At 42.7% G+C, this 24,169-nt stretch overlaps 1 protein-coding gene across 1 annotated transcript in view; it reads left to right on the top strand.

The window, feature by feature from the left end:
* CNTN5 (contactin 5) overlaps positions 1 to 24,169 on the top strand; it is a 626,057-nt gene that overhangs the window by 584,285 nt on the left and 17,603 nt on the right. The window contains exon 21 of the mRNA XM_040422478.1: positions 22,567 to 22,753. Coding sequence (XP_040278412.1) covers positions 22,567 to 22,753 — 187 coding nt within the window. The remainder of the gene's footprint in view (positions 1 to 22,566; positions 22,754 to 24,169) is intronic.

Here is a 24,169-nt window from a genome sequence, read left to right as displayed (position 1 = left end):
TGCCTACCCCCTCCAGGTACCTATCCCCAGGGGTGAGACCCGTGCACTTACCAGTGGAAACCTGTTGCTGGTCAGGTATAAGGACAAGAGGGATGTCCTTATGCTGTCCACAATCCACGGTAACAGCACCACCCCTGTCCCTGTGCGAGGTACCGCGGCAACGGTCCTCAATCCCGATTGTATCGTCGACTACAATCGGTATATGGGAGGAGTTGATCTCTCTGATCAAGTCCTCAAGCCATATAATGCCATGCGCAAAACCCGGGCATGGTACAAAAAAGTTGCGGTCTACTTGGTACAGGTTGCCATGTACAACTCTTTTGTACTATCCCGAAGCGCTGGCAGCACAGGGACATTCCTCCAATTCTATGAGGCAGTCCTCAAGGACCTGATCTTTTCGGACCGGGAAAGAGCAGGCTGGAGTACCTTGGGAATTGGAGGCGCCCGGATCGTCCCTGGCCAACACTTTCCAGGTGTGGTCCCCCATACTGGAAAGAAGGGACGAACCCAAAAAAGATGCAGAGTGTGACACAAGAGGGGGATACGGAAGGACACCACCACTCAGTGTGACACGTGCCCCAATCATCCGGGCCTCTGCGTTATCGATTGCTTCAGGGAGTATCACACTTCCATGGAGTACTACATTTTTATAATCCCCAACAGTCCACTAGAGAACATAAAAAACTATGGCTCTCAGACTTTGGAAACACGGAAACAATTTTTTTCCCCCAAAAAAATATTAGTTTTAGAGCAGGCATCCTCAAACTGCGGCCCTCCAGATGTTGTAAAACTATAACTCCCAGCATGCCCAGAAAACCTACAGCCATCAGCAGGGCATGGTGGGAATTGTAGTTTTACAACATCTGGAGGGCCACAGTTTTTAGGATGCCTGCTTAGTGTCTCCAAAGTCTGAGAGCCATACATATTGGGCATCGTCGCGTGCGTAAAAGTCGTCGCTATAAAAATAACTTTTGACCAAACGCCTCGGATGAACGGTGTTAAAAATATAAAATAAAAACTGTGCCAAAACACCAATTTTTGGCCAAAATTTCCATTTGAATCCTTTTTGCCGGTAATAAAGCAAGGGTTAACAGCCAAACAAAACTCAATATTTATTGCCCTGATTCTGTAGTTTGCAGAAACACCCCATATGTGGTCGTAAATGGCTATATAGCCGCACGGCAGGGCATAGAACGAAGGGAACTCCATACGGTTTCTGGAAGGCAGATTTTGATGGACAGTTTTTTTTTTTACACCATGTCCCATTAGAAGCCCCCCCTGATGTAGCCTAGACTAGAAACTCCAAAAAAGTGACCCCATCTAAGAAACTACACCCCTCAAGGTATTCAAAAGTTACTTTACAAACTATGTTAACCCTTTAGGTGTTCCACAAAACTAAATAGCGAATGTAGAAACAATTTTCGAATTTTTTTTTTGTTACATTGCCTCAAAAAAGAGTAATATAAAGCAACCAAAAATCATATTTTTAACCCTAAAATAGTCCCAAAACAACAACCACCTTATCCCGTAGTTTCCTATATGGGGTCACTTTTATGGAGTTTCTACTCTAGGGGTGCATCAGGGGGCTTGAAAGGGTACATGGTGTAAATAAACCAGTCCAGCAAAATCTGCCTTCCAAAAACCATATGACGTTCCCCTTCTTCTATGTCCTGCCGTTTAGCCAAATAGTAGTTTACGACCACATATGGGGTGTTTCTGCAAACTACAGAATCAGGGCAACCCATTTTGAGTTTTGTTTGGCTGTTAACCCATTTTTTCCAGTAATAAAGTAAGGGTTAAAATGGAAAATTTTCCAAAAATTAGAAATTTCAAAATTGTTTCTCCATCTGTTATTAACTCTTGTGGAACACCTAAAGGGTTAGCAAAGTTTGTAAACCCAGTTTTGAATACCTTGAGGGGTGTACTTTCTTAGATGGAGTGACTTTTTTTAAATTTCTATTCTAGGGGTGCAACAGGGGGCTTCAAATGGGACATGGTATAAACAAAACCAGTCCTGCAAAATCTGCCTTCCAAACCCCATATGGTGTTCCCCTCTTTCTTCGTGCTCCCGTTTGGCCAAACAGCAGTTTACGACCACATATGGGGTGTTTTTGCAAACTACAGAATCAGGGCAACCCATTTTGAGTTTTGCTTGGCAGTTAACCCTTGTTTTACTCCTGGAAAAAATTGATTATATTGGAAAATTTTCCAAAAAATAGAAATTTCTAAATTGTTTCTCCATCTGCCAATAACTCTTGTGGAACACCTAAAGGGTTAACAAAGTTTGTAAACCCAGTTTTGAATACCTTGAGGGGTGTACTTTCTTAGATGGAGTCACTTTTTTGAAATTTCTATTCTAGGGGTGCAACAGGGGGCTTCAAATGGGACATGGTATAAACAAAACCAGTCCTGCAAAATCTGCCTTCCAAAACCCATATGGTGTTCCCCTCTTTCTACGTGCTCCCGTTTGGCCAAACAGCAGTTTACGACCACATATGGGGTGTTTCTACAAACTACAGAATCAGGGCAACCCATTTTGAGTTTTGCTTGGCAGTTAACCCTTGTTTTACTCCTGGATAAAATTGATTATATTGGAAAATTTTCCAAAAAATAGAAATTTCAAAATTGTTTCTCAATCTGCCATTAACTCTTGTGGACGACCTAAAGGGTTAATACAGTTTGAAAAAACAGTTTTGAATACCTTGAGGGGCGTAGTTTCTAGAATGGGGTCATTTTTGGGAGGTTTCTATTATCTAAGCCTCACAATATGACTTCAAACCTGAACTGGTCCATAAAAAGGATTTTGAAGATTTCTGAAAAATTTCAAAATTTGCTTCTAAACTTCTGAGCCTTGTAACATCCCCAAAAAATAAAATATCATTTTATTTATGATATTTATGATCATAATCATCATATCACCCAAAATACTACAAACATGAAGTAGACATATGGGGAATGTAAAGTCATCACAATTTTTGGGGGTATTACTATGTATTACAGAAGTAGAGAAACTGAAACTTTGAAATTTGCAAATTTTTCAAAATTTGGGGTAAAAATTTTATTTTTTTATGCAAAAAAATAAACTTTTTTGACCCAATTTTAGCAGTGTCATGAAGTACAATATGTGACGAAAAAACAATCTCAGAACGGCCTGGGTAAGTCAAAGCGTTTTAAAGTTATGAGCACTTAAAGTGACACTGGTCAGATTTGCAAAAAATGGCCAAGTCCTTAAGGTGAAATAGGGCTGAGTCCTTAAGGGGTTAAGGAGTTTGATATACCTGCTTCTACAATACAGATAGAAGGTTGCGATATACCTGCATCGACAAAATATTGATTATGGGGTTCTATATACCTACTTCCACAAAATACTAATTAAGGGGATTCATATACCTGCTTCCACCAAATATTGATTGAAGCCTGCGATACACCTGCTTCCACAAAATACTGATTAAGGGGTTTGATATACCAGCTTCCACCAAATACTGATTGAGGCCTGCGATACACCTGCTTTCACAAAATACTGATTGAGGGGTGCGATATACCTGCTTCCACCAAATATTGATTGAGGCCTGCAATACACCTGCTTTCACAAAATACTGATTAAGGGGATTGATATACCTGCTTCCACAAAATACTAATTGAGGGGTGCGATATACCTGCTTCCACAAAATACTGAATAAGGGGTTTGATATATCTGCTTCTACAAAATACAGATAGAGGGTTGCGATATACCTGCTTCCACAAAATATTGATTACGGGGTTCTATATACCTACTTCTACAAAATAATGATTAAGGGGATTGATAAACCTGCTTACACCAAATATTGAATGAGGCCTGCGATATTCCTGCTTCCAGGAAATAGTGATTAAGGGGTTTGATATACCAGCTTCCACCAAATACTGATTGAGGCCTGCGATATACCTGCTTCCACAAATACTGCTCTTCTCTAAAGACTTTGACACAGGGTAATTTTGAAAATGACAGGCAGAGGAAGAGACAGGCCGTCCCTCAGGGGTGGTAGGGGTCGAGCGGGTGCACTAGGCCGGAGCCTAAGTGGGAAGTTGGAGAAGGTGTGTGTTATTTTGTCAAATGACGCATCAGAGTTGGTTGAGTGGCTCACTCAGCCTTCCGCTTCTGCACCCTCCTCATCCTCTGTATCTTCACCCTCCTCTCTCTCTGCTGTGTGTACCCCAAAGACAACACCACCACCATAGCCCCTCCACTCGAGTCAGAGGAATTATTTTTCCATCCATTCCCAGACATTACCGATGTGCAGCCATTATTGGCATCAGATGAGGAAGAGGAGGTAGCAACGGTCGCCACCCAGCGGTCTGAGGACAGTACCCATATATGCCCAAGGAGGGTGGTCCCCGCTGTTGCTGCCTACACCGAGATCTCTAATGTCAGTGGTGGTGAAGGTCACGATGATGACGTGTCGACGGACGTCACGTGGGTGCCCACAAAAGAGGAAGAGGAGGGGAGTTCAGAGGGAGAGATGGAGCAGCAGATAGGGAGGAGAAGCAGGCAGAACTCACAGTGCACAGGAGGCAAAAAGCAGACTGCAAATGTATCTGGAGCGAGCCATCCACCATGCGCGGTCGCATCTTGCGCTTCCAGGACACTGGCACATGGCTCCGCAGTGTGGGCTTTTTTAACGTGTCAGCTGCTGACAATAGTGTTGCCATTTGCAGCCTGTGCTGTCAATGCATAAGTCCAACACTCACCTAAGGACGACCGCCTTAAAAAAGCACCTGGCCTCCCATCACCGAGCCCGGTGGGAGCAACGCCGTCAGAACCCACAAAGCCACACTCCCGTCGCTCCACGTCCTGCCTCTTTTCCTTCTCCTTCTCCTATTTCCTCCCATTTGTCCTCCACTCCACCTTCCACCATGCCGTCGTTGCGTTTGTCTGGCAGAAGGCAGGCTTCCATGGCCCAAATGTTCGAGCGTAAAAAGTTGATGACGCCAGATAATCCTCTTGCCCAATGGCTGACCGCTGGCTTGTCGGAACTGCTAGCCCGCCAACTACTGCCATATAAACTGGTGGACTCGGAGGCCTTTAGAAAATTTGTGGCCATTGGCACACCACAATGGAAAGTCCCCGGAAGGAAATATTTCTCCCAGAAGGGCATCCCAGAGCTATATGGCCACGTTCAGTGGCAAGTGAATATATTTCTGGCACACAGTGTCGGTGCCAAGATACATCTTACCACAGACATATGGTCTAGCAAACACGGGCAGGGAAGGTACATAACTTTTACTGCCCACTGGGTGAACCTTCCGATGGCCGTCAAGCATGTAACCCGTGGCACCCATGTGTATTTGGTGTTACCGCCACAGATTGCATGCAGGCCTGCCTCTTCTTCTCCTCCTCCTACTCCATCCTCTGTCTCCTCCTTGGCTGACTCCTCCTTTTCCACTGCTACCGCCTCTTCCGCTGCACCCCCCAAGCTCCCCAGAACCTATTTGACATGCCAGGTGAGACGTTGCCATGCTGTGCTGCGGCTGTTGTGCCTGGAAGCCAAGAGCCACACTGGTCCTGCACTCCTTTCAGCTCTACGGTCACAGGCCGATCAGTGGCTAACCCAGCTCAGTTCGACAGTTGGTAAAGTGGTGTGCGACAACGGTGCCAATATCCTGAGCGCGCTGAAACAGGGCAAAATGCATGGTACACGTCCTGAATTTAGTCGTGCAGCGATTCATTGCCAGGACATCTTGCAGCAGGCCAGGAAAATTTCTGGCCATTTTAGAAGATCTTACATGGCTATGGCTCGCCTTGCTGACGTTCAGCGGCGACACCATCTGCCCATCAGATGTCTGATTTGTGACAGCCCGATGCACTGGAACTCCACCTTGTATATGCTTGATAGGCTGCTCTAGCAGCAACATGCCGTTAACGACTACCTGTACGAACTCAGCGACAGGACAGGTTCTGGGGAGCTTGGTTTCTTTTCACCACGCCAGTGGCTGCTCATGAGCGACGCATACAGACTTCTGCGGCCACTTAATGAGATCACCAAACTAGTCAGTCGCAGCCAGGGTGCCATCAGTGACATCGAACCTTACGCCTTCTTTCTGGAGCGTGCATTGCGTCGTGTCATTGATCAAGCCATCGAGGAGCAGGAGCTGGAAGATGAGGAAGTCGCAATGCTGAATGAATTCCCACTGGGGGCTACTCCATCTGAGACAAGAGGAGGAGGAGGATGGTGGCTGGGGGAAGGAGGAGGAGCAAGAAGTGCAGGCTTTAAACTTTTCTGGGATCCCTGGTGTTGTCCGTGGATGGGGGGAGGAGACCGAGGACGACATTCTCCTGGGCGATGAGCAGGAGCCAGGCTGCTCCACCACTTCCAATTTAGTGCAAATGGGGGCCTTCATGCTCCAGTTTCTGAAGAGGGACCCCCGTATAAAAAGCATAAAGGACAAGGACCAGTGCTGGGTGGCAACGTACTTAGACTCCCGGTACAAACACAAAATGGTGGACATGTAACCAGCATCACAGAGGGCTGTTAGAATGCAGCATTTCCAGTACTTGCTTTGAGAGATGCTGCATTCTGCTGTTGCGGGCACTGGCAGAGCAATTTCCACCCACAGCAAAACAGGTTGGGGTACCAATCCTACCGCGCCTGCAAGAAGAGGGCGGTTTGAAGATGTGTTGGTCACTTTGGATATGAGATCATTCTTGCAGCCAACCCATCGACAGCCGCCCTCCAGATCCAGCCTCAGGGAACGCCTAGACAGAAAGGTGTCCGACTACATCGGGTTAACGGCCGATGTGGACGCTCTGAGAAGCGAGGAACCCCTGGACTACTGGTTGTGCAGGCTTGACCTGTGGCCAGAGCTGGCACAATTTGCCATGGAACTCTTGGCTTGCCCCTCGTCCAGTGTCCTGTCTGAAAGGACGTTCGGCGCAGTGACCGCCTAATGTACCTCCAGCCACATAATCACTTGTTCTATTCTGTCAGGTGAATGCCTACTTTTGCCTAATTTTTGGGGCCTGTACTGGCCTACAGTAAAATTGTTATCCAGTGACCGTGTAATATACCTCCAGTCACATAATCACTTGTTCTTTTCTGTCAGGTTAATGCCTAATTTTTGGGGCCTGTACACCACTGGTCTACAGTAAAATTGTTATCCACTGACTGTCTAATATACCTCCAGCCACATAATCACTTGTTCTTTTCTGTCAGGTGAATGCCTTATTTTTGGGGCCTGTTCTCCCATGGCCTGAAATAACATTTTTCTAGGCACATTTTCGAGACTGGTATGTCACTGTCCATGTTGTGGGACTATTTGTGCACTTCTAGTAAGTATTTAGTGGCTGCAAATATGACCTGAATGTTTTTCAGGTTCACCTGCCATTAAAGTTAATGGGGTCCGCCGTGAACGTGCGGTTCACGAATATCTGATCGCGAACGTGCGTTCGCGAATCGTCCCGGCCGATGTTCGTCCATCACTATCTATCACATGACCAGTGCAGATTTTTATCCCCTGGACGTAAACAGTAGGGTTCCAATTGAATGACAGCAACCGTGAGGACGTCTTAGGGTACTTTCACACTAGCGTTTTTCTTTTCCGGTATTGAGTTCTGTCACAGTTCAGATCAGTTTTATCCTAATACATTCTGAATGGAGAATTCAGTCCCTCTAAAGATTTTGGCCGGAGAAAATACTGCAGCATGCTGTATTTTTCTCTCCGGCCAAAAATCCTGAACACTTGCCGGAATGCCGGATCCGGCATTAATTTCCGCATTGACGGATCCATTCTTCCGGTCCGCCAAATGCGCAGACCTTTAAATCTGTGGGGGAAAAAAATACCGGATCTGTTTTTCCGGATGACATCGGAGAGATGCATCCGGATCCGTCTGACAAATGCCATCCGTTTGCGTCCGGATTGCCGGATCCGGCAGGCAGTTCCAGCGACGGAACTGCCTGACGGAATCCTCTGCCGTAAGTGTGAAAGTACCCTTACAGAAATTAATCGTTACAAAATCATGTAGAACTGTAGATTTAATTGAAATCCTTTGATTAGCAATCTTTGTTGTAGTCAGGATTCTAAATGCATCAAACACCACTAATATTTTACCTTTTATTTCAAAGACCACAGGCCGCTAGCCTTCTTTGAACACATAAAAGAGTTTTCTTTTGTCTGTGACATGACCTCTTCTTCTTTGCTTTTATCATTCAAAACCGACCTGAAAAATACAATATCCAAAGAGATTTTTACTGCGCATAATTAGCTTGAAGCCTCCAGTTTAAGTCAACATTCTGTCATAATTTTATTAAATGCACTCTTTGTCCTTAATGTCACTATTTAATCAGCGCTGCCTTTTATTTCCCTCATTTACCAGTCTGAGGAGAGGGCTGTACAATTTAAAGGTTATGCTTGAGAGGGACACAAAACAATGAAATGAAAGCCTCAGATACAAGCACCCACATAGCTTGCTTCCATACATTGAATGCCTTTGTAATTATTGTGCAAATGTCACATTTGTAAGTTTAGGATAAACAGGTGCAGTGGCCAGGTTTGGGGTGGCCCCAACGCTGCGTCCCCCGGACATCGTCGAGGTGTCACCATGTGTTGCTGCTCTCTGTAAGGGATGGTGCACCCCAATGGGAAATAGGTCCAGAGAGTCAGGGTAGCTCAATAGTCCAGGTGGCTCTTTGGCTGTCTGTTTTTGCTTTTTCCCTCCAAAACATGCTTTTCTTTAAACCCTATGGCAGCTATGGAAAATTACCATCTTCTTATTCAAAGTCCTAACAGTCTCTCAGTATTCATTAACCCTTTCCACAGAGCCTCGCAAACGAACAGAATATATATCACAACATACTTATAAAATACAGTTAAACAGTATTAAACGGTGCAAGTTAATCCTTTCAAGTGAACTAGAGCTCTGATCTTCTGGACTCATAAATGCTCATTGTAGCTAAATTCTTATCAAATTGATAACAGCTCCTTCTCCCTGGCGAAGAGCAGGGCGCTCTGATTGGATGCGCTCGCAGCCAGGGAGAAGATAACCGTGCCCAGGAGAGATACAAGTCCACGCCTAGTGTAACCGAGTCGCCTCACTAGCATATGACGTGCCAAAAGATACGGGGACCACAGCGGACGGACGGGGGGCTCTTTAGAAAAAAAAAGTGCCAAGACAAGATTTTGCATCTTCAATCAAGATGGCCGCGTCGGCCTGTTCGTGCTCAAATAGATAAGGTGAGTATGTTTTTTTGTTTGTACGCCATTTCAGGGAAAATTGATTCTTTGCCATGAAGCAAGAGGAAATTCGGCTTTGCTGCAAATTGTAATGTCAGCAAGATGATCAGCTACCAGATGACAGATAAGAGCATCTCCATCCTGAACTGGTCCCAGAAATCTGTGCAAGAACAGACTTCATGTGATCAGCCGATCATTAGACCTCATATGATCATTCTTGTCAGCAGACTTCATGGGATTGGCTGAATAGTGCAGAAAATCTGTCATTTTTATCTCCTTACACTCAATAGACCTCCATATTAAGCCCTCAAAGGGTCTGTGTGCTACATGCTATTACATACCGAGGACTCCTGAGCGCTTCTCTGCACTGACCCTTTGTGGTCTTATTGTGAGAGAAAGCAAGTGAGCAAATAGATTAAACATTACATACTCTGTGTATTTTGAGCTATTCAGCTTTTATAGTCCTTAAGAGATGTTAATGTGGTGACAGATAATCTTAAAGTGATGGCATTCTCACTGACCGGAGTCACCAATTGGGGGAGCTTAGCCCTGCATACTGTTTTACTATTCAGTGTATAATCTGTATGCAGAAAGCTCCTAAGCGCCCTCTATTGGCAGCTGCAGGTAGCCAGAATGTTATCTTATGAAGCTATACATCTGCAAATGATCTGAAGCTCTATCTGAAAACCAGAGCGCAATGAAGATACATTACAGAGTCACATTTCAATTAATGCAGAAAGGTGTAAATGGGACATTTCTAAATCACTTCATTTTAAGAAAAATCTGCCTGCATCCACCTGAAAAAAAAAACCCTGTAAAGTCATGGCCACTAGGGGTCTCACTTTCATCTAACTTGCAGTCCATTGCCACTTTGAGGGCCCTAAAACTTCATGGTTGAGATTAGGTTATTTCTACCAGTAAGCCTACATGCACACGAACGTATTTTGTTCCCCTGTCTGTTACTTTTTTTTGCGGATAGGATGCGGACCCATTCATTTCAATGGGTCCGCAAAACATGCGGACAGCACTTTGTGTGCTGTCCGCATCTGTTCCGTAGCCCCCGCAAAAAAAATAGAACATGTCCTATTCTTGTCCGTTTTGCGGACAAGGATGGGCATTGTTACAAAAAAAAAAGATGGCATACAGACCGCAAAACACAAACGTTCGTGTGCATGTAGGCTAACTCTGCTATCAATCTCAAATGTTAGACGCAGTACGAAATGATTACATTTAGGCAGCCCAGTCCTTCCATTCCACAGCTGATCCTTCTGGCTCTCTTACCTCCACCCTTGCCATGGAGCAGATTTATTTTCCACACATTATCTAGTAGCGGGCGGCTTTATTTGCTTTTTTTATGCTTAATAATAACTTTTCCCCTCCTTCGCTTCAGAAACTAGTATTAAAAGTCAGGCATATTTTGTAATTTGATGGGTGGTGCGCCCCCATGAGGCTCATGAAAGAGCACCTACGGCCACTTAATTAAAGCTGCTGCCAGAACCCGCCGAGAGACAGTTACTAATGTAATGCCACAATTATAGGTAACCCTGGGTGGTGCATTTTTGAAGATGGAGGCTGCAGAGTTTCCAACGTCTCTATGACTTTGTCACATATGGAATATAACATTTGCGCGCTGTTTTTATTTATGCTTCATTAGCAGAAATTTGCAGTTTAATTGCTGCAGCGGCGTAATGGAGACATTGGAAGTTTAATTAGTCATTCCACAACCAAAGTGCCTGGAAAACAAATCAGCCCTGCTTACTGAACAGCACGTAAAAGGACAATATGGTCCCATGCACACAGCAGTGCTGGGTGTTTGGAGGTGGTACAACTCTGCATGGACACTGTACGGCTACCTAGTATAAACTTGTAAAGCCTCTGTGTTCTACCATACATCTTCATCAGGTATGTACAGTCGTGGCCAAAAGTTTTGAGAATGACAAAGATATTAGTTTTCACAAAGTTTGCTGCTAAACTGCTTTTAGATCTTTGTTTCAGTTGTTTCTGTGATGTAGTGAAATATAATTACACGCACTTCATACGTTTCAAAGGCTTTTATCGACAATTACATGACATTTATGCAAAGAGTCAGTATTTGCAGTGTTGGCCCTTTTTCAGGACCTCTGCAATTTGACTGGGCATGCTCTCAATCAACTTCTGGGCCAATTCCTGACTGATAGCAACCCATTCTTTCATAATCGCTTCTTGGAGTTTGTCAGAATTAGTGGGTTGTTGTTTGTCCACCCGCCTCTTGAGGATTGACCACAAGTTCTCAATGGGATTAAGATCTGGGGAGTTTCCAGGCCATGGACCCAAAATGTCAACGTTTTGGTCCCCGAGGCACTTAGTTATCACTTTTGCCTTATGGCACGGTGCTCCATCGTGCTGGAAAATGCATTGTTCTTCACCAAACTGTTGTTGGATTGTTGGAAGAAGTTGCTGTTGGAGGGTGTTTTGGTGCCATTCTTTATTCATGGCTGTGTTTTTGGGCAAAATTGTGAGTGAGCCCACTCCCTTGGATGAGAAGCAACCCCACACATGAATGGTCTCAGGATGCTTTACTGTTGGCATGACACAGGACTGATGGTAGCGCTCACCTTTTCTTCTCCGGACAAGCCTTTTTCCAGATGCCCCAAACAATCGGAAAGAGGCTTCATCGGAGAATATGACTTTGCCCCAGTCCTCAGCAGTCCATTCACCATACTTTCTGCAGAAGATCAATCTGTCCCTGATGTTTTTTTTGGAGAGAAGTGGCTTCTTTGCTGCCCTTCTTGACACCAGGCCATCTTCCAAAAGTCTTCGCCTCACTGTGCGTGCAGATGCGCTCACACCTGCCTGCTGCCATTCCTGTGCAAGCTCTGCACTGGTGGCACTCCGATCCCGCAGCTGAATCCTCTTTAGGAGACGATCCTGGCGCTTGCTGGACTTTCTTGGATGCCCTGAAGTCTTCTTAAAAAGAATTGAACCTCTTTCCTTGAAGTTCTTGATGATCCTATAAATTGTTGATTGAGGTGCAATCTTAGTAGCCACAATATCCTTGCCTGTGAAGCCATTTTTATGCAACGCAATGATGGCTGCACACGTTTCTTTGCAGGTCACCATGGTTAACAATGGAAGAACAATGATTTCAAGCATCACCCTCCTTTTAACATGTCAAGTCTGCCATTTTAACCCAATCAGCCTGACATAATGATCTCCAGCCTTGTGCTCGTCAACATTCTCACCTGAGTTAACAAGACGATTACTGAAATGATCTCAGCAGGTCCTTTAATGACAGCAATGAAATTCAGTGGAAAGGATTTTTTTGGGATTAAGTAAATTTTCATGGCAAAGAAGGACTATGCAATTCATCTGATCACTCTTCATAACATTCTGCAGTATATGCAAATTGCTATTATAAAAACTTAAGTAGCAACTTTTCCTATTTCCAATATTTATGTAATTCTCAAAACTTTTGGCCACGACTGTATTTTCCCCTAGAAGCAATTGTTCTGGAAGATACACCTCCATTTTAGAGGCACATATCAGATCTCCGGCTTCCCACCACTCAGAAGGCAAGAAGAGAGAAAATTACAATTTACAAGAACCCACTGAAAGAAGGAAAAGTTCCCAAAATATGCAAATTAAGCACTAGCCATCTGGTGCCACCATAGTCACATCATTCATTTTTCTGTATGGTGGTTTCTAATTTGAATGAACCCACATTGCTCACATGCCTACAGGCGACAAGCGCCTCTGATCTTCTACAAGCCTGTATGCCTTTGATTGCATGTCATATAACTTGCCTATCACCACCGTCCATCTTTATATAAACTGCAGTACTAGGTTGTAATTTAATCTGTACGACATGTAATCCGGTGAGCGGGCGCTGTTGGTACGAGGATATTAAATAAATTAAATGCATTACAAATGCCAAAGAAGAATCAAATTCCAGCTACTAAAATAAAGAAAAGAGGCGGCTGCATTCATTAGCATATAAAACAGAATTCAAATGTGTTTCTACTTGAGAAAACTTTTTCGGCACAGTTGATTTCATTAGATGTTTTACTATGTTCTATAATGCATAGTGACTTGTTTTATAGAAATGGATTGACTTGGTTTAGTCGCATCGCTGCTATATTATACAGTCATGTTTTCCTAGTCCGCCGCCATTTATTTAAATGTTCTCCCTGTGAGAACTTAGTGAATTATTATGTGCTGAGATGTTTAATAGATCCTTGTCGGGTGTGTGTGGGGAATTCATATGCCTTCTTCCCGAAGAAAATCTGTAATTGATATTTAATGAAAGTTAATAAGAAAAAAGTGTAAGAAAAGGGGGTCACTTGTCGTAATGTAAAAATTTGAACAAAAGTCATATACAATAAATAGAATTTAGAGGCAAGAGCAGTCGTTCAGTCATCCTGTTCTATCAAGTGGTATCTGTTACTAAGAATGCAGGGTGCCTACTAATAAGGCCGCCACGGAAGGGCTTATCTTCGGAAGACGACCGCTCTCCATATACCCTAGTAGGCTGGGGCAGACTGGGAATTTAAAGTGGCCCTGGAAAAAAATCCTAAAGTGGCCCCATGTTGTAGGAGGGTCCAAATTGACAGAAGGCAGGGCTAACACACATAGGCAGGGTCATCAATACCGTAGCGCAAAATACCATCCCACCAGAACCATATACCACAGAGCAGCACAATATACTGGCCCAAAAGCTGTCCCTCTGTGGTGGCCATCAATAGATGCCATTTTCTGATCTCCTCCAGTTCTCTCTGATTAAGATATGGAGCAGGACACTTAGGAGGTGAGATGTGGGCCACAGCAGTTGAATTCAGGAGGGCATGTGGGTTGTGGGAGAGAGGAGTTCTTGTTCCCTGGCTTCAAAATGGACAGGATCTATGTAAACCCTGCCCAGAAGTCAGCATTCCTTGATAGATATTGCCTGGGGTGGTTTTTTTAAGGGGTCTTTAACCTCTCCTGCCATGTCTGTTTTGGTAACTACTGGCATTTCCCATGCAATAACAATTCTGGAGCATCCACTCTTTTTACTTTATGTTGTGCCATTCCTTTATTATTTGTGCTTGATGTTATGAATGAAGTACTAGCAGTTTGCTATAAAGGTCCAGATGGGTATTACCAGTTGGGGGTGTTTTCCTGCCTGAGACTGCCAGCACTGATTGGATAGTGTCAGTGATCAGAATAGATGTTCTAGAATTGTTATAACATGTGGGATGCAAGTAGTTAGTAAAACAGACATGTAAAGAGGGGGTGACAGGTCCTCTCCAAATGCCCAGAATTTATCCACGCTAATGTTGATATGTGATACGTTCAATTTCTATAGCACTACATAACTAGGAGTCTGCAAAATGATGAAAAGTAAGATGTGAGATGCAGTATGTGGTGCAAATAAAGGGCGAGTCATCCTTTTATTTCAGAAGCGAAAGGGAAAATTAAATATCTGTATACCCCAGCAAGTAATAGGTGAGGGGGCCTATCTTTTAGGCTATGTCTGGAACATGGCAGCCATCTTGAAAGTCGCCATACTGGATCAAGGTCAAATGTGTCCAATGGGAAGGGGGTCATGTAGCATATAAAAAAAGACCAGAATTTTCTCAGAGATCAATTGCCACAAACTGGATACAAGATGAGATTCAGCTTCTAGTTTGGATGCAAGATGACATACGGCCTCTGGCCTAGATACAAGATGAGATATGGCATCTAGCTTGGATACAAGATGAGATACGGCCTCTGGCCTAGATACAAGATGAGATATGGCATTTAGCTTGGATACAAGATGAGATACGGCCTCTAACCTGGATACAAGATGAGATACGGCCTCTAATCTGGATACAAGATGAAATACGATTGGGCATTGAGGTATACAGGTTTGATATGGTATCCTGTGGCACATTTGTCCACAGATGTTGCTTCTGGACCTATAGATCCTGCACATTTGTAGGTTGGTGAAGCTGATGTCCCAGCTGGTCCCATAAATGCTTAATTGATGATAAATCTGGTGACCAGGCACCCAAAGAATTGTAATCTGGTGGTGACATTCCTGGGAAACCCTTCCTGCATGTGGGCGAGCATTATCCTTCTGAAAAATGCCACTTGGAAGCCCTGCCATGAGAGGAACACATGTGGCCACAGAATGTCTTGCACATATCACTGAGCTGTTAGTGTCCCTTGTATCACTACTAGGGGTGACCAACTGTCAATTGCGATGGCCCCCAGATCATCACACCAGCAGTTGGGGCAGTGTGTCTCTCCACAGAAAAGGCAGGATTGAAACACTGATCACGAGGCCTCCATGCTTGAACCCAACTAGCATGGGATTCTAAAGAGGACCGGGATCAGAAAAGATTATGTGGTTCCAGTCCATAACAGTTCAGATTTCTTGTTCACTAAACCACTTCATACAAAGACAAATTTCCTTCTGCTAAGCGCTTGGAAATGGTCTGGGCAGAGACAGCGGTGTGTAATGAAGGTGACACCTGTGTCTGGATGGTGGACAATGAAACTGTGGAAGCAGCTCATGCTCGTTGGCGCATCAAACGATCCTCTCTACTGGTTATCTGTCTGGCTCATGCATAGCTTGTTTGCTGTGTGTGCCCTCAGGTAACCACTGCTCCCAACATCTTCTAACAGCTAGGTCAGAACGACCTAGATGGGGGGCAATTCGTTGAAACACACATCTTGCTTATCCCAGTCCAAGGTCTGTCGACTGGGCAAAAAGTTTTTGAATGCCTCATGGAGGCATATCTACCAGTCAAAGATCTCTCACCAAGAGGTACACTACCCAAAAGTAGTATCTGAGAGTCTTTTTATAGGGCAGTGAGGAAGCACTTTTACACCATCTTGTGGCAAGACCCAATGTCTAGTCAGACCACACCTGTAATCATTAACATATCTGCATGAGACATACTGTAACTGGTTGCCAAATCTGTCATTTCTATGTGAGTGCAATATTTTTTTTCAGTGTTTTTGGCACACTATGGAGATTCCCCTGTCTAGTACATCTGCATACTACTACAAACTCCTGTAGGTTCATATATCTCTAGTACTAAAGAGGACAGAATTGGCCACTAGTAAACAAGTTTCCTCTTAAATTTAGTTGTCTTTCACATCTCGTAGATTTTTTCTGGCTTGCCTCTACTTTGTTTTACAGCATAGAAGGAGGTTTGAACACGACAACCAGTGCTGTATATGAGTGGCCTGAGGCAGGATTTCCATAGAATTACAATTGATATATTTTATTCAGCATTGACAGCGAACTCTCTCATAACCGTTTTATTGAAGTATATTGGAAGTGTTCTTCTCAGAAAACCTTACGTACAAATGTGCCGTATACCCAATAATGCATCCGGACTATTATTACTTCCAGTTAATGTGTTTGCTATTGACTTCAATGATTTGTTTTTTTAATGTCAGTAAAGAGTATGGTTCAGGACTCGGTAGTATTGAATGAACAATCATGGAAAAAAGAACTGAAAAAGAAATATGTGATAACAAAAGCTGAAGTAGAGGAAAATAAATTAAAGCAATCAATGTCAGGCAGCTGCTGCCAAGCCAAATTACATTACTGTTATTATTCAACAAAGACTCACTGTAAGTAAATTATAATAATAGATTTTTTTTTACATAATTATATGTTTCCACACACTGGGTGTTCACAAACCCAAAATTGGAGGTGCTATGGAACCCTGTTTTCCCAGGAACGAGTTATATGTTTTGAGCGCTTGAGACTGTATCCCTGGCAGATGCATTTTTTTATTTAATCTCTGTAAAGATTTAGGATGGGCAGAACAATATATTAAAGGGGTTGTGCAGCAATATATATTGACAACTTATCCTCAAGATAGATCATCAATATCACATGGTCGGGGGTCCGACACCTGAAACCCCCACCGATCAGCTGTTTGAAGAGGAGGTGACGCTCCATAAGAGTGTTGCTTCCTCTTTATTACACTACATGTCCTCTCCTGTAGAGTAATGGAGCAATGGAGTCATTACACTGCACCGCCAAAACCTCCTAGACGATGGGCAGTGTAATAAACAGGAAGTAGCACTCGCATGGAGCACTGCTTCCTCTTCAAACAGCTGATCGGTAGGGGTGCCGGGTGTCAGACTCCCGCCAATCTAATATTGATCACTAGTGTTGAGCAAAGTTATGAAAAATTAAATTCAGCTGCTTTGCCGAATTTCACAAAGAAATTCAATTTGCTGATCACGGCATCAGATGCTACAATTGTGGGCTTTCAGGGGTTAATCTGTTACAAAAAAAACACATACTCACCTTATCCATTTGCTCACGGAGAGGTCGTCGCAGCCATCTTGATTGAAGATTTTGCACGGTGACCTGATGACGTCATTACACTGGCCAGGTGCAGTGGCGTCCTCACTGAAGACATCACTGTGGTGACGTCACCCTTAACCCCATGCAAAATTTTGCGCGGTGTCTTCAATCAAGATAGCAGCGATGGCCTCTCCGCGAACAAATGGCCGGTGGTAACAAACAGCCTCTTAAAAATGAAACTTTAGAGTCTTTTATGTTTTTTTTTTTATATTATTTTAAATGGTCTGAAAAATGGTAACTTATTAAGCATCAAATGCCTGCTTTGTGCATACATACAGTATGGTGTCCTGTGTTCCTACTTCTTCATCCCTCCTTCTGATTTGAAAAATGGCTGATGCTATTTTGAGAAATTTGAACTAATTGAATTGCCCAAACAAATTTGGATTCAACCTGAGATTTCCAAAATTCAGGTTGAATTTAATGTTTTTAGAATCGATTCTCTCATCTCCAGTTTTATGTCTCTCTTTTGACATTAGCCCTCTCCTTTTCTGTCTTGGTTGGTACCTAAGGAATCTGGTTCTATAACTAGAAAAGCTATTTGACTTGAGCACCAGTCTCTCTTCCTGTCAGGGGACTTTACTGGTTAGGCCACTTGGTTGAACATACAGTATGCTTCATGGTGGGTAATCTTGCCCTGCTTCAGTGGAGTTCAAGGGTGGGACAATATGTCCAAGAACAGGGTCTTCTGGGAGAGTGTATTCCATTTCATGCAAAGCAATAAAGAAAATAAACTATAAAAAACAAACATAAAAACAAGTATTGAATGTTTTCAATAGTTATCCAACATCCACATCACCCACATAAAAATTAAGTGCCCCCTTAAAATGGATGCTCTTAATTCTAATCAGCATTTATATCTGTGTCTGCTATGTCCAAGTCATTTGGAAAATTTCTCTTCTTCCTCTAAACCTCTTGACATTGAAGTTCATTCATTACCATTAAACCTTTATTATTAAATGTGGAGTCATCCTGAAATTCTTTTGTCATTACCGAGACTCTTGAACTGTCTGGTCTAAAGGACAAGAAATGACAGCTTTGCTCATCTAACTGAGGTTTTGATTTTTCATTATTTTTTTTTTTCATTTTTTCTTCTTGCCTTCCGGACAAATTATCCATGTGTAAATGACCAACTATGACAGACGTCACTTTACCGTCTAGGATTGTCCTCTATCTGTTAATGTCAACCAGCATTTGCAATCACATGAAATGCCACAAGGCAGGCTCCTTAGCGGCGCCGTGTGCCTATTCAGGTCACTTAGAAACCAACAGTGATAGCTCACCAACTCGAAAAAAGGTGCAAATATTCCTTGAGAAGAGAATATTCCTTCTGAGCTAGAATTCCAATTTTTTTGTTCACTTTTTAGTTTAGTCTATACATGTCGATGTATTATTTTGGGGATGTAGATGTACCATTCAAACCCAGGCCTTGGTGAAGGGCGGACGGGACACACATGTCATCAAAATTTTAAATGAAAAATTGTAAGATTGACTTGTTTTTGCCTTGGGGCCCAGAAGCTTCGGGGAGCACCAATATCTCCATAGATTGGACAACACAACTGTGCAATAAGCAGGACAATTTGTATGGAATCATCTTTATTGAGAAATAAAAACTAAAATCGGGTACAACATGTCCTCTTTCAAAAATTACTCAGTTCTTCTTAACCATCAGAAAGAAGGAGACCCTCATATAAGTATCAAAAGAGGCTTCTGCTGTCTTTTGCCACCAAGACAATGGATGAGATCAGATTATAGATTTTATGTAGACACTTTAGGCCCCTTTCACACAAGCGAGTTTTCCGCGCAGGTGCAATGCGTGAGTTGAACGCATTGCACCCGCACTGAATCCGGACCCATTCATTTCTATGGGGCTGTGCACATGAGCTGTGATTTTCACGCATCACTTGTGCGTTGCGTGAAAATCGCAGCATGTTCTATATTCTGCGTTTTTCACGCAATGCAGGCCCCATAGAATTGAATGGGGCTGCATGAAAATCGCAAGCATCCGCAAGCAAGTGCAGATGCGGTGCGATTTTCACGCACGGTTGCTAGGAGATGATCGAGATGGGGACCCGATCATTATTATTTTCCCTTATAACATGGTTATAAGGGAAAATAATAGCATTCTTAATACAGAATGCATAGTAAAATAGGGCTGGAGGGGTTAAAAAAAAATAAAAAATAATATAACTCACCTTAATCCACTTGATCACGCAGCCGGCATATCTTCTGTCTTCTTCTTTGCTGTGCACAGGAAAAGGACCTTTGATGACGTCACTGCGCTCATCACATGATCCGTCACATGATCCATCACCATGGTAAAAGATCATGTGATGGACCATGTGATGAGCGCAGTGACGTCATCAAAGGTCCTATTACTCAAAGAAGAAGACAGAAGAGATGCCGGCTGCGCGAACAAGTGGATTAAGGTGAGTTAAATAATTTTTTATTTAATTTTTTAACCCCTCCAGCCCTATTGTACTACGCATTCTGTATTAAGAATGCTATTATTTTCCCTTATAACCATGTTATAAGGGGAAATAATAACATCTACACAACCTTGAACCCAAACCTGAACTTCTGTGAAGAAGTTCGGGTCTGGGTATCACATTCAGTTTTTTATCACGCGCGTGCAAAACACATTGCACCCGCGCGATAAAAACTGAACAACGGAACGCAATCGCAGTCAAAACTGACTACAATTGCATACCTACTCGCGCAGGTTTGCCGCAACGCATCTGGACCTTATTTGGACACGCTCGTCTGCAAGGGGCCTTAGCTGTCTTTCATAGGATAAACAGGAAACAGTAGAAGCAGATTATCCACTTTTCTCGATTGGAGGCAGCATTGCCCCGTGTTTACTAGCTGGGCTCCTCAATGGGAGGGCTTAATTTTTTTGTATTTTATCACAAAATGCATATTATTTCTTTTACTTGCCTTTTATCAGATGATCGTGATGTCTTAAAAGTCAACCTTATTTGTGGTTCTCCTACATGATATACTGCAGAATATTATAATTCTTTAATGTATGCCAATACTCTAACTCACCCTTTTTTCAAGTGGGTGGATCCTAAAAAAGGAAAGAAAGAAAGACTCGGACAACATTAAAATATTTATCTTCATTTATCCTGTACAAGCTTGGTTCATGGAATTGCTTGGATTTTTTTTAGATCCATCCAAATACATATCTACTGTATAGCCAGAGATGGATTGGTAGCACATGTTTGCAGATGGCCAAATTTATTATGCAATAGCCTAGACAGACACCTTTCACAGTGGTTATCTTCCTTTAGAACAAAAGGATTAACCGTAGTGAAATCCAACTGCCCAATCCTTATTTCTCTTGAAATGTGCCTTGAGGGGATTGTCACATTACATGGTCATTGGGTCCTGTCAAAACCAGCAGGCTTGGCTGATGTTCATGTGATCTGTATGGGCAACTTAAAGGGGTTATCCAAGTTTAAACTTTTTTTTAACAGACCCTTCAAATTGTCAGACCTGTGGAGAGGTTCATACTTACCTGGTCCCCGCTGCTGGGATCCGGATCCATCCCGCCATAACTGCCTCTGCAGGTCCAGGGTCTCTAAGACTCAACATCCTTTTGACGGGGGGGGGGGGGGCATCTGAGTTCTTGATCCAATCACTGGCCACATCAGTGACATGTTACCTATGCGGTACCTTACTAGGTCATGTGCCGCACAGGTGACAGGTCATTACTGTGGCTACTGGACCTGCAGAGGCAGTTATAGAGGGATGGATCCGGAACCCAGCAACGGATAAGTATGAACCCCACCGTGGGTCTGCCATTCTGAAGAGGTCTGCTAAAAAAAAAAGGTTTAAACTTGGACAATCTCTTTAAGAGAATCACTTGAGCTGTTTTGGTGCTACTCAATTGTCGAAAGGACTTAATAAAGTTTGGTGCACGCACCATATATGTATATTATGATACTTCTCTACCCACTAAGCATTACATAGTGGGCATAAGGCTTCACAAAACCAAAATGATCAGCCATATTGAAATCAAACACACAACCTTTTTTGCCAGGGTTAAAAGGCCACCATACACAGAGAGTGGGCTGGTCCATCCGAGATCAGCAGGTTTGGGCAATATTTATCTAATGTGCATGGCTAGCCTAAGAATAAATCTTTACCAATGTTGAGATATAGGTATATAAGTATAGACAAGGCCTTTAACAGTCCCAAGGTCCATAATATTTATTGAAGATTGCCAGTCTTGGTGGGACTTTGAAGAGCAGCTGCATAACCCTTAAGTGACTGGTATGCCAACAGTCTTCTCCTGTAATAAATAAGGTCATGTATTGTAATTTCCAAAGCAGCTTGGGAACATCCATCACCATATTTATTTCTGTTGTCCCAGTAAAGGTCATTTTGACATTGTCACAGCTTTCTCTAAACCAGATGTGACAGACACCTGTCCTAGTTTGAATAGCTACGAGAGAAAGTTCTCCTTCCATTCCCATTTTGCTTATGCTTTTCCCAAAACATTAACCCGCTACAATTTATCCTTAGGTGCTCTGTCAGAATTTATCCATCACGTCTCCCCAGCTCTTGCACTATGTAGATAGTGATGAAGACAAAACACTTGCTCTGTAGCTGCACCTTGCAAATCGTTGAGTGGCATGTCTCAGCCCAACTGGTAAAAATGTGGGTGAGGCAAGACATCTTGGGCTTTTCTTTAAATTCTTTTGACTGTCTGTCAGCATTTATTTTTTTTTCTCTTCGGTCTAAGCGGCCAAACAGTATAACAGTACAGTTCTGGCTTTGAATTTCAATGATTCTGCTAGTAATATGGCGACATCTTGACCCTCGATGGCTGGGCAGGATGGTTAATGGCGCTCAGGCATAAAACCTGGGCTGCAAATCCCTTGTGTTTAAAATAGCCTGTTAATTTTTTGACAGAAGGGTCTTTTCACTGCAGGGAGGGGAATGCCTTCAAATAACCAATAAAGAAATAAAGTGAAAACTTCACGGCTGCCAAAATTAATCTTCTGTGTGGTCAACGTTGGCAGGTTAGTTACTGGAAAGATATGGAGCAGGAAGAGGCTGCAGAAAGAGTAAAAACGGCTGGAAATGAGTCGTCCATCATTCTGACAGAGTTAGAAGGAAATACATTATATCACATAACTGTGAGAGCGTTTAACAAAGCTGGATACGGACCTTCGAGTACAGCCGTGCATGGAAGCACCAAAAAATCGCGTAAGTAACCTTATACTGGCCTTCATATTTAGACCTATGCAACTAATCTTGACTTTTTAGGTTTGTGATCGAACAGCGGAATATTTAAGCAAGGGTCGTCCCCTTTAAAACTTTTGAGGCTGAGTTCACACAGTAAAATATTTGCTGGATTTCCACCATAAATTCAGTATAACAATACTTTTTTTTTAATTACGGGCAAAAAAACATCAGCATACTACACAAGCAGCAATGTTGATGAAATTTCATCCAGACACTGCAGAAAAATCTACAATGAAATCTGAACTGAGGCCCGGAGTTTAAATCGAAAGTCTATTTTTTGCTGCACCGTGGATTTCACCCTATGCAATGCATAGAATAAAATCTGTAACTAATTTGCAACAAATCTGCATATAAATGATCCTGATTTCACACAGTGGGTTTTAAAAAAAAACAACAACAACACAGAACCTGAGGTAGACGCTAACCCTCAAATTTATGCCACAGATATGCATTTGCACATTGCCTGTATCCACCTGAAAAAGACCCCACTAGGGGTTTCACTTTTAAGTTGCAGTCCACTCAATGCTGTCGAACAAAATCCGTCCATGGTAACAGAGACACAGAAGACAGCTGAGAGGAAAGGGGGGGGGGGTCAGAGATAGCTGATATCCTGAGTCTCATAAAACAGTTGATTCTATACTGCTTCTGAACATTACAGGAGCTTCTTGCTTTTCTGTAAGTTTGAATTATTCCTCCTTATCAGCTTTCTGAGCTTCCTAGAAGAAAACAAACATAGTGGGAAGTAAGGGAACTGAGGTCACTGCATACAATACTGGCAGAAGGGAGACACTCAATGCTTTTAAGAGAAATGCATCTAGCTGTGCAGCGGAAACATGGAATAATATGAATGAAAGAGACTTTAAGGAAGCCCAAACATAACTGTTCCTTTCACTGTTATGATTGTACAAGGAAATACAGCCATTATGCAAACTTCTTTTGAAAACTCAGGTATGCTTTAAAACCAGTTCAAATTGCACAATGATACTAAAAAAGTCTAGAAAAAAAGTGGTATAAAATTCCATGATAATTCATGTGAACACAGCCTATAAATGCATACTACAATATGGAATTCTTTGAAATGTGCAAAGTACAGTGTGCAAATCTAAAAAATGAATGCACTCTTAAAAATGATAATAGAATAAAACAAAAATATTTTCAAAAAAGTTTTAAAATTTGATTTTCTCCCCCCGGTTTTTCTTCTTTTTCACTTAGATGTTTAAAATTGTCACGACTAATATTATATTCAAAATATTTTGATATTTTAAGCCTACCAAACAGGGCTAAGCTTTTGTGACACAGTAAAGAGATAAAATGATTCTGGCGTATACGCTAAGTGAAAGTTCACTGAAGTAGAGTAGTTATTAAAATGACACCGCC

Source organism: Bufo bufo, chromosome 3 (assembly GCF_905171765.1).
Source record: "Bufo bufo chromosome 3, aBufBuf1.1, whole genome shotgun sequence".
Classification (NCBI taxonomy): Eukaryota; Metazoa; Chordata; class Amphibia; order Anura; family Bufonidae; genus Bufo; species Bufo bufo.
This window is presented reverse-complemented; position numbering and strand designations above follow the sequence as displayed.